This window comes from Pseudophryne corroboree, chromosome 10 (assembly GCF_028390025.1).
Source record: "Pseudophryne corroboree isolate aPseCor3 chromosome 10, aPseCor3.hap2, whole genome shotgun sequence".
NCBI lineage: Eukaryota > Metazoa > Chordata > Amphibia > Anura > Myobatrachidae > Pseudophryne > Pseudophryne corroboree.
Genome location: NC_086453.1, coordinates 84,943,171 through 84,955,201, shown reverse-complemented (window position 1 = coordinate 84,955,201; position 12,031 = coordinate 84,943,171). Strand labels below are relative to the sequence as shown.

The window sequence follows — 12,031 nt, the reverse complement described above, 5'->3', positions numbered from 1 at the left end:
AGAGTATTTTAGCCATGCAAGTGTGCGAACGTATGTGTACAAACTGATTTTGTGCAGTCTCTGCGCAGCCCAGGACTTACTCAGCCGCTGCGATCACTTCAGCCTGTCCAGGACTGAATTTGACGTCAGACACCCTTCCTTCCAACGCTTGGACACGCCTGCGTTTTCCAGACACTCCTTGAAAACGGTCAGTTGCCACCCACAAACGCCCTCTTCCTGTCAATCTCCTTGCGATCACCGGTGCGTTCGGAAATTTTCACACCATTCCGTCACTGACCGGCGATCCCCATTGCTGCGGTCCGTCATGCCTGCGCATTGCGGTGTATACGCAGTTCAGATCTGATCGCAAGCTGTGAGAAAACGCAGCCTAGCGATCAGGTCTGAATCGGCCCCCAAGTTCCCTCAACAAGTGTTTTTCAACCTTGGGCCTAATTCAGAGATATACTCAAATCCAGTGGTCTACTTGCATAACCCATGTTTGTGTAGTATGTATCCTGCATCATCGGATGCACTGCGTTTGCAGATCTCAGGTGAGAGACAGTTTGCAGCCGTCTGGTAGTAAGTAGGGGGTGGCAACGTGGAGCATTTTACAAAACAGGAGAGCGTCAGCCCTATTTTATAGTCTGTGTCTTCTGATACAGATTCACTGTTCTGGACAGTGTGAAAACCCCAGCCATCCTGACTTAGTAACCTGTGGGTTACTTAGATGACCGATGGTCATGCAGATGATCCAATGCTGGTTCTTCCGAAGTCTAGTGGGAGCCTTTCTACTACAGACGCCTCTGCTGCTGTTGCATATTTTAGCACAGCCGCTGCTTCTTTGCAGTACTGTCCAACTCTCAATCAGGCCCCATGTTTAGTATTACAGAAAGCTCCTCAGTGCTGCTGTTATATGTGCTGGGGGTAGTATAAATAATGGGGGTGCCAATATTTTTGGAAACAATGGGGTAAATTTACTAAGAATCGTATTTTCCAGTTTGAGGTCAAAGTTCAATCACGAATGACATCGAAAGTGTAAATTTGCAACTTTTTGAATTGATTACGACTAATTTACTAAGCTGCCGTATTCTGCATTTTCGGGTTTTCCGATGTCGATGTCATTCGTTTTTTTAGGCAGTGTTTTACGTGAGTGACTTGTAAAACACTGCCGACTTTAAGACAATGAATCTCGGCCGGATCTGAGAGATCCGTGCAGGGCTTCATTGTGCACCTTGTAAAAAAAAAAAAAAATGTTTAAACTTTAAAAAAAAATTGCGTGGGGTCACCCCTCCTAAGCCAAACCAGCCTCGGGCTCTTTGAGCCGGCCCTGGTTGCAAAAATATGGGAAAAAAATTGACAGGGGTTCCCCCATATTTAAGCAACCAGCACCGGGCTCTGCGCCTGGTCCTGGTTCCAAAAATACGGGGGACAAAAAGCGTAGGGGTCCCCCGTATTTTTGAAACCAGCACCGGGCTCCACTAGCTGGACAGATAATGCCACAGCCGGGGGTCACTTTTATACAGTGCCTTGCGGCCGTGGCATCAAATATCCAACTAGTCACCCCTGGCCGGGGTACCCTGGGGGAGTGGGGACCCCTTCAATCAAGGGGTCCCCCCCCCAGCCACCCAAGGGCCAGGGGTGAAGCCCGAGGCTGTCCCCCCCATCCAATGGGCTGCGGATGGGGGGCTGATAGCCTTTGTTGAAAGTTATGAATATTGTTTTTAGTAGCAGTACTACAAGTCCCAGCAAGCCTCCCCCGCAAGCTGGTACTTGGAGAACCACAAGTACCAGCATGCGGCGGTAAACCGGGCCCGCTGGTACCTGTAGTACTAATACTAAAAAAATACCCCAATAAAGACATTACACACACACCTTGAAAGTATAACTTTAATGCATACATACACACCACCATATACACATACTTACCTTATGTTCACACGAGGGTCGGTCCTCTTCTCCATGTAGAATCCAAGGTGTACCTGTTGAAAAAATCCTACTCACCAAATCCAGTGTAGAGGGCTCCTCGGGTAATCCATTTGTAATCCACGTACTTGTAAAAATAAAAAAACGGGACACCCGACCACGAACTGAAAGGGGCCCCATGTTTTCACATGGGACCCCTTTCCCCGAATGCCAGAAACCCCCTCTGACTGATGTCTAAGTGGGTTTCTTCAGCCAATCAGGGAGCGCCACGTTGTGGCACCCTCCTGATCGGCTGTGTGCTCCTGTACTGTCTGACAGGCGGCACACGGCAGTGTTACAATGTAGCGCCTATGCGCTCCATTGTAACCAATGGTGGGAACTTTGTGGTCAGCGGTTGACCGAAAGTGACCTAACCGCTGACCACAAAGTTCCCACCATTGGTTACAATGGAGCGCATAGGCGCTACATTGTAACACTGCCGTCTGCCGCCTGTCAGACAGTACAGGAGCACACAGCCGATCAGGAGGGTGCCACAACGTGGCGCTCCCTGATTGGCTGAAGAAACCCACTTAGACATCAGTCAGAGGGGGTTTCTGGCATTCGGGGAAAGGGGTCCCATGTGAAAACATGGAGCCCCTTTCAGTTCGTGGTCGGGTGTCCCGTTTTTTTATTTTTACAAGTACGTGGATTACAAATGGATTACCCGAGGAGCCCTCTACACTGGATTTGGTGAGTAGGATTTTTTCAACAGGTACACCTTGGATTCTACATGGAGAAGAGGACCGACCCTCGTGTGAACATAAGGTAAGTATGTGTATATGGTGGTGTGTATGTATGCATTAAAGTTATACTTTCAAGGTGTGTGTGTAATGTCTTTATTGGGGTATTTTTTTAGTAGTAGTACTACAGGTACCAGCGGGCCCGGTTTTCCGCCGCATGCTGGTACTTGTGGTTCTCCAAGTACCAGCTTGCGGGGGAGGCTTGCTGGGACTTGTAGTACTGCTACTAAAAACAATATTCATAAAACTTTCAACAAAGGCTATCAGCCCCCCATCCGCAGCCCATTGGATGGGGGGGACAGCCTCGGGCTTCACCCCTGGCCCTTGGGTGGCTGGGGGGGGGGACCCCTTGATTGAAGGGGTCCCCACTCCCCCAGGGTACCCCGGCCAGGGGTGACTAGTTGGATATTTGATGCCACGGCCGCAAGGCACTGTATAAAAGTGACCCCCGGCTGTGGCATTATCTGTCCAGCTAGTGGAGCCCGATGCTGGTTTCAAAAATACGGGGGACCCCTACGCTTTTTGTCCCCCGTATTTTTGGAACCAGGACCAGGCGCAGAGCCCGGTGCTGGTTGCTTAAATATGGGGGAACCCCTGTCAATTTTTTCCCCATATTTTTGCAACCAGGGCCGGCTCAAAGAGCCGAGGCTGGTTTGGTTTAGGAGGGGGTACCCCACGCATTTTTTTTTTTAAAATTAAAACATTTCCCACCCCTTCCCACTGAAAAACATGCACGGATCTCATGGATCCATGCATGCCTATACAAATACGGGACAAAAAAGCAGGTCTGTTTTTTTTTAGCTCTTTTTCACGATTTGTATTTCATCACGGCAGTGTTTCGCTATTGTCGGCAGTGTTTGTGTTTTGCACTTTTTAGTAAATTCCCGATTTCTACCAAATTGCAGGCATATTTGACCGATGGTGTATTGATTCGTGATTTTTTCCTTGGACTTCCAAAATATTACGAATGCTCTCATCACTGCCGTGATTTTTGCTTAGTAAATTACCGAGATGACACTTTGAAGAAAAAACGGCATCTCGGTCAAAATCGGGACCTTAGTAAATATACCCCAATGTTTCTTTTTTTAAAACATTGTATCACAAAAGCTTCTTTTTTTTTTTTGGGTCCCAAACCTCAGTGGGAAAATAAAAGCTATGTAACGTACCACGATTATCACACAATGCATGTGTAGTCTAATTAATATATTGATTTTAGCTCATTTCCATGAAGAGTGCCAATAATTCTGGAGTAAAGTGTATTAATGTTAAGATAATTAACAAGTCATGTATTAATATAAAGGTCATTAATGCTATTACCTTCTTCATTATACGAAATCTGTATATTTCCCATCTGATTGGAAAGGCTTCTATCCTGCAAAATACACAAAAACCAAAATCAGTATTAGTCACCAAATCAGGATTACCAATATTAATGATATCACAATGTAACAACAGCTGTCACCATATTCTTAGGGACTAAGGGGGTCATTCCGAGTTGATCGCTAGCTGCCGTTGTGCGCAGCACAGCGATCAGGCTACAAATCGGCACTTCTGCGCATGCGTATGTGGCGCAATGCGCACGCGCAACGTACTTTCACAAAAGCCGATGCAGTTTCACACAAGGGCTAGCGACGCTTTTCAGTCGCACTGCTGACAGCTGAGTGATTGACAGGAATGGGGTGTTTCTGGGAGGTAACTGACCGTTTTCAGGGAGTGTGCAGAAAAACGCAGGTGTGTCAGATACAAACGCAGGCGTGCCTGGGGAAACGCGGGCGTGGCAGGCCGAACGCAGGGCGTGTTTGTGACGTCAAAACAGGAACTGAATGGTCTGAAGTGATCGCAAGCTAGGAGTAGGTCTAGAGCTACGAAAAAAATTTGGTGCCGTTCTGCGATCCTTTCGTTCGCACTTCTGCTAAGCTAAGATAAACTCCCAGAGGGCGGCGGCTTAGCGTTTGCACGGCTGCTAAAAGCAGCTAGCGAGCGAACAACTCGGAATGAGGGCCTAAGTACAACTACATCCATCGGCCCCGATTCTGAGTGGATGCAGTTGCGTCCAAATTTGCGACTGTCCCAGCAGTGATTTCTTTCGCCCTGGTCGCACTACCCACTGTTTTTTTGCATCCAGCTTCAGCTGTCATCATTATTAACAGCACTGGCATGTTGGGTGCAAGAGATCTGCCTGACATCAGCTTCCGAACTGCGTCAAAACCTCTAACTGAAGCACTGAAGTCGTGATGCATACTCCCCACACCTATCAGAAACAGCTGCTCTGTGCATTTCAATATTCGACGCACAGAAAACTCTATTTCACGTTAGTCTGCGTTCACACAAGATGCGACACTGACACATCAACTTGCTACTTCAGACGCATCATGCAGCAAATGCACAGGCCATGTTTTCTGAATCTGACGCATGCAGTTTTAAAATGTTTCAACAGATACATCCAACTCTGAAACACCATCGTGTGGAAACGTGCTAGGGCCATCATTTTGTGGAAATTCTGATATTCTTTATTGTACCGCAGGATTTATGACAGCACAGTCATCTTTTGGAAAGTACGACAGAGTAACCATCTTGATTCGGTAGCCATTTCATTAAAATTCTAAAAGTTTATGTATTATATGTGAATTATGTGGAGACAGCTTGTAGAATCTACAAGTGTAGTGTTGTCATCTTGGAGAAATTGCGTACAGTTTTGTTATCATGTGAAAATTACAACAGCATAGCCATCTAGTGGAAAATTCCAATCAGGTAGCCATCTTGAGGGAATTACAATAGGTTATCTTGTGGAAGCTATGACGGAGCTGTCATCTTGTGGGAATTATGATAGGGCAGTCATAATGAGGGAATTCTGAAAGCATAACCATCTTGTGAAAAGTAAGATGAAGCAATATTGTAGAAAAATTACAATAGAGCAATTATCTTGTGGAAATTACAATAGCGCAGCGATCTTGTGTAAACTATGATAGGGCAACGATCTTGTAGAACCTACGATAGGGCAGTTATCTTGTGGAAACTGCCATAGGCAGTCATCTTGTGAAATGAATATGGGTGGTCATTCCAAGTTGATCGCTAGCTGCATTTGTTCGCAGCGCAGCGATCAGGTTAAAAAAACGACAGTTCTGCGCAAGCGTATGTGGCGCAATGCGCAAGCGCGACGTATGGGCACAACGAATGATGCATTTTTGCACAGGGTCTAGCGATGCATTTCAGTCGCACTGGTTGCCGCAGAGTGATTGACATGAAGTGGGCGTTTCTGGGTGGCAACGGACCGACTTAAGGGAGTGTTCGGAAAAACGCAGGCGTGCCAGGGAAAATGCAGGCGTGGCTGGGCGAACGCTGGGCGGGTGTGTGACGTCAAATCCGGAACTGAATAGTCTGAAGTGATCGCAAGCGCTGAGTAGGTTTTGAGCTACTCTGAAACTACACAAAAAAAATTTGCAGGCGCTCTGCGATAAAAACGTTTGCACTTCTGCTAAGCTAAAATACACTCCCAGTGGGCGGCGGAATAGCGTTTGCATGGCTGCTAAAACTAGCTAGCGAGCGAACAACTCGGAATGACCCTCATAGTGCAAACATCTTGCAAAAACTGAAATGATTGCATGTGCAATTTCTTGTGGCACAGCCTCCCTATTGGAGTTATGGTAGTACATTCATCGCAAGGGAATTATTGACCCAGGTTTTACTTTGCAGATGTATTTTGGCATGAAATTATGGATATACAGTATGTTCTTCAACAGCAATTCTTGCTTCAATGCATGAAAGATAACGTTACCAGGTTAATTTATCTACATGCTTTTAAATACTTATGGATATTAATTACATGGCAGAACTTATGACGTTGAAAGGTGTCAGCAGTGCGCGACGGATGTCAGTCACTGCGACTTAACCAGACTTGTAGTTTTAATTACCAGCAGAAAGCAGGATGCCCAGATACTGTACAGCAAGGAACATGTGGGGTTAATGTGTGCATAGAAGTGTAGCACACATATATATCCAGTCATGGCATTGGCTTGTATACCAATGGTGGAGACACAGTGTTAATAGCATGGTATTTAACTGTAATATACGTAGTCCCTGTTATGGAGGTGATCAGAGGCTGGTCCTCTGTAACGGAGGACGGAAAACACGCAGAGAAGACTTGCATGTGCAGTTACAGTACAGTAGTCGGGTCCTGGGGTTGGAGGTCGTGTCGGCAGGGATGTGGCTTCGGACGGGTGACAGCATGCAGAGCGCGCTCCACGTCCAATAGTATCAATCTCTATATTCAGATTTTCAATGTAATACTGCATCATTTGTCAAGTATTTGTGATAAAACAACATAACTTAAAATAAATGTCATATTAAAAAAAAGAATAGTCTCCAATTAAAAGTGTGATAGTGAGTAGATGCATTTGGAGACAGAGTAGCATTTGGAGACAGAGTACATGCAGTGATCTGGCATATACTGAATGTACACTGTACAAATTGCAGGGAATGTAATGTTGGACTGGGCACAAGAGGAACCAACAGGCCAGGACCTGAACCAGACAAACAGGTTTATACAACACTGCCGAATCGCTGTAAATGTCATGTGATGAAGTTACTGTGTGGGCCTTTTTGTGCTCTTTTGTTTTTATTTAAATAGGTAAGAACATGTACATATGGCTACAATGGGGGGTGGTATTCAGTACCGACACCTATTCTCCCTCTTGGGGGACCACGACCCCCCCAGGCGGGAGAATAAACAGCGTGGTGCACCGTGCCCGCAGCGTGGCGAGCGCAGCAAGCCCGCAAAGGGCTCATTTGCGCTCGCCCCGCTGCCGGCATGCCGACAATTGGGATCCTGGCGCCGGTATGCTGGGCACCGGGAACCCGGGCCGCCGGCAAACCATACTACACCCACGATGGGAACTACTGTGGCAGAGCAAAAACTCCCCCCCCCCCCCCCCCGTTTTTTGTGGGGCACAATTACCTAATATAAGAGGTGCACAACATCTGTCTCCCTGCAAAGTGCAAAGAGACTTCATTTTCCACCTTTTCTTAAGCAAATAATATTTGGCCTTACTGTATCTAATCCTTGTAATGTGGTAGTTTTGAGACCTTACGTTTGCACTTCTGCTGGAAAACCACAACTCTAACCAATGTAAAAATAAAATCCTGGAATTCCTTGAAGTGTTGTGTCGTCTCCACTGCGACCTTTGAATTGCAATGGTTTTGACCAACTGCTAACAAATTTGCTGCTGCCATCAACTCTAAATTATCCCCTATGTACATTATATTAAACACCTTTAAATAATAATAACAATAAAAAAACAGACTGTGAATCCACTAACCACAAAGATTTGGGTGCTGTTCAAGCAGGGTGCATCAGAAGAAGGACTGATACCATCACTCAGGTCCTCAGCAGCCATATCACCTGTTGAGGAAATCTCATTAAACAGACCATATAATGAAACAATAATGATTTGCGTGTCTCTGGTTCCAGAAAATGACAAAGATATCGTGAATAGTGGAGGCAGCCATTTTGTGGCCAAAACTAGAGTTGTTTGGGGACCGTATTGAGGCACAAAGTCATGTCCCTAGTTCATAATCACGTGACAGGCTGCATGCTCATGAATACTGTGACAAGAACACTGGGATAGTGTTTGAGGGCAGGTATATTTGTCCCAGGTTCTTGTCTTACATGTTTTAGAAAATGTTAACTTCTAGGAAAAATGCTTTTTGTTTTGTCTGAACCTTTTCAGTTTGCTGTAAAAGCTGGGTAAAGGCTCTGAGAGAGAGATAAGGCGAGTTCTAGACATTGGGCCCAGTTCGGGTCTTTGGCCTCACAGAGGGCTAATCAGGGTTTCAGCTGTGTAAGAGTGATATAGTGCTTCTAACCTGATTAGTATGGGCAGACTGCCTGGGAAGGCTGCAGGATCTGTGTGTGAGAGACACGCTTTCTGATGCAAGTAAGCTATACAGTATGTACTGAAGAACTCTGTGTTTTGTTTAGTGACAGTTAGGAACATCTTATGTTTAGTTAGTGCCGGACAGGCAAGGTATTTTTATTTTGGGGTTTGTTTTATTTTCTGTTTCAATAAAACTGGCCGGGGTCAGTTGTACCAGAAACTGGACTTGTGTTGTTCCTCAGCTGCTGCGTGCGGCCATATTCCCCAGGAAAAGGCACCTTGCACCCCTACAGTGTTACAACTTGGTGGAGAATGCGAGCAGGCCGTTCTGCGCATAAGTGAAAGCAGCAGCTTTGTGAGGCCTGCAGAAAACGGTGGTTTATGCAGATACAGCCCAGTGTGAAGTTACTGAGACTCACCCCTGAGGGTTTGATATATGTCCTGGGTGAAAGCAGCTACAAAGCCGCCTGAAAAATCTGTTGACATGGAGGATCTGCTTAAAGCCTTGCTGCAAGCTACAGCGGCTCAGCAGGAGGCCAACCGACAGCAGCAGGTGGCAATGGAGGAAAATTGGAGACTACAGCAGGAGGCCAACAGACAGCAGCAGGTGGCAATGGAGGAAAATATAAGACAGCAGCAGGTGGCAATGGAGGAAAATAAGAGACAACAGCAGGCAGTTGTTGATGAACTTTACAGGCAACAGCGTCAGGATAGAGAGGCCTTAGCAGAAGTGGTGCAGAGACTTGCAGCTCGGGTTGGAGATGTAGCCGTCAGTGCTCCAACCAGCTCTAGTTCTATACGAGCCAGTCACTTCCTGCAGAAAATGACAGAGGCTGATGATGTGGAGGCCTATCTGACCACGTTTGAAAGGACTGCCGAGCGTGAGAACTGGCCGAAAGCACAGTGGGCCAGTCTGCTGGCACCTTTCCTGTCAGGTGAGCCCCAAAAAGCTTACTTTGATTTAAGCCCTGCTGAGGCTCGGGACTATGATAAACTAAAGACTGAGATCCTGACCCGCCTGGGAGTCACGCTGTCAGTACGAGCACAACGGGTGCACCGTTGGCTGTACGCCATGGAGAAGCCTCCGCGCTCCCAGATGCACGACCTTATTCAGCTAACAAAAAAATGGCTACAGCCAGAGACATTAACTGGTCCCCAGATGGTGGAAAGAGTCGTCATGGACCGCTACTTGAGATCTTTGCCCATGGTCCTGCGCAAGTGGGTGAGCCATGGAAACCCGGGTACTGCTGACCAATTAGTGGACATGGTAGAGAGGTATTTGGCAGCAGAGGAACTACTGATGACCACCCAGCAACCCATAGATCCTCGACAGCGCCCTTCAGTAAAGACTGGTAAGACTGTTCCGTGGGAAAACGTTGCTGGGCGGTTAAGAGAACGCAAGGCTGGAGAGACTGTAAACACTGGCCCTGGAAACAGGCCAATGGGGCTAGAACGGTCTATGCTGCCCAAATGGGTTGATAATCGTGTGGTTAAATGTTTTAGGTGTGGTATGCCAGGTCATGTTATTGCCAATTGCCCAGTCACGCAAGAACCCATGCAATGTGATGCTGCCTTTGAATGTCGCAGAATGTCTTTCTTTGCTAGGTTAGCCTGTACAGTGGTACCTTCACCTGAGCTGGAAAAACAAATGTGTGATGTGTTTTTAGAAGGTAACCGGGTAGAGGCCTTGCTAGATTCAGGAAGTTTAGTTACCCTCGTGAAAGCTGGGTTAGTGAACCCCTTAAAGGTCCAGCAAATACCTATTGGGGTAACTTGCATACATGGGGATACCCAACATTATGCCACTGCTGAGGTGAATATAGAAACTTGTTGTGGGTCAGCAATGGTTAAAGTGGGACTGGTCCCTACCTTGGTGCATGAGGCCATAATAGGGAGGGATTTTCCTCATTTTTGGAAACTGTGGGAATCACGGTTATCAACAGATGTGAGAAGTAAAAAGCCAGTTGATTATACCGGTGATTTTATGGATGTACGTGGGTCTTCGGAACTTTCTGGCCCTTTGCCTTTTGCTAGTTTGGCTGGGGAAGTGACAGATGGGGAGTCCAGTGAGGACCCTCTTGCCGGGAACAGAGACATAGTAGTTAGAACTGAAAGCGTGCCTGACCTGGAGGTAAAGAAGGATCTGTTTGCGTCTGAACAGTTAAAGGATCCTACCTTAATAAAGGCTAGAGAGAATGTTAAGATTGTTAATGGGGAACCTGTGGTACCAGGTGACAGGGTTACGTATCCCCACATGGCCATCTGTAATGAGCTCTTGTACCACATTGTCAAAAGGGGTGAGGATGTGGTGGAACAGCTGGTAGTTCCCCAGCCTTATCGGAGAACGGTACTAGATTTAGCTCATAGTCACGTTACCGCAGGACATTTAGGGGCAGAAAAAACCACTGAAAGAGTTTTACAAAGGTTCTTTTGGCCAGGGGTTTATAAAGAAGTGTCTGAATATTGTTCTTCCTGTCCTGAATGCCCGTATCATGCCCCTAGACCCCATTTCAGGAGCCCACTAGTTCCCATGCCTATTATAGAGGTCCCGTTTGACAGAATAGCCATGGATCTCGTGGGGCCCTTGTTAAAGTCTGCTCGGGGCCATCAGTATATCCTGGTAATTATGGACTATGCCACTCGATATCCTGAGGCTGTCCCTTTACGCACTATCACAACCAAGGCGATAGCTAGGGAGCTGGTGCAGGTATTTAGTAGAGTGGGAATACCAAAAGAAATTTTGACTGACCAAGGTACTCCATTTATGTCAAGGATCATGAAAGAGTTGTGCAAGTTATTTAAGGTCACTCACCTCAGGACGTCCATCTACCATCCCCAAACTGACGGGTTGGTGGAAAGGTTTAATAAAACATTAAAAAGTATGTTAAAAAAGTTTGTTGAGAGAGATGGGAAAAACTGGGATTGTTTGTTGCCCTACTTGTTAATGGCCATCAGAGAAGTTCCTCAGTCCTCTACGGGGTTTTCTCCATTTGATTTGTTGTATGGTAGACACCCCAGAGGGCTGTTGGATATTGCCAAAGAGACGTGGGAAAGACAGCCCACTCCTTATAGAAGCGTTATTGAGCATGTAACACAAATGCAGGATAGGATTGCAGCCGTGGTACCTGTTGTCAGAGAGCACATGGAACAGGCCCAAAGTGCTCAACAGAGGGTCTATAACCGGAGTGCCAAGATACGGGAATTTGCTCCTGGAGATAGAGTTCTTGTTTTGGTACCCACTGTGGAAAGCAAATTCCTAGCTAAATGGCAGGGTCCATTTGAGATTAGGGAAAAAGTGAATGAGGTTAATTACAAAGTATACCAGCCGGGAAAGAGAAAACCCGAACAGATCTACCATGTTAACTTAATCAAACCCTGGAAAGATAGGTTGTCTCTGTCAGCGGAGCCTTGCCCTTCGGTGTCTTCACCCCGGTTGCTTCCCGCAGTGAAGGTGTCAGAGACATTATCAGCTGATCA

At 46.6% G+C, this 12,031-nt stretch overlaps 1 protein-coding gene across 1 annotated transcript in view; it reads right to left on the bottom strand.

The window, feature by feature from the left end:
* IRF3 (interferon regulatory factor 3) overlaps window positions 1-12,031 on the bottom strand; it is a 52,892-nt gene that overhangs the window by 23,572 nt on the left and 17,289 nt on the right. Inside the window, exons 4-5 of the mRNA XM_063942563.1 lie at window positions 7,997-8,079; window positions 3,999-4,053 (exon numbers count right to left, since the gene is read on the bottom strand). Of these exons, the coding sequence (XP_063798633.1) occupies window positions 3,999-4,053; window positions 7,997-8,079 (138 nt within the window). The remainder of the gene's footprint in view (window positions 1-3,998; window positions 4,054-7,996; window positions 8,080-12,031) is intronic.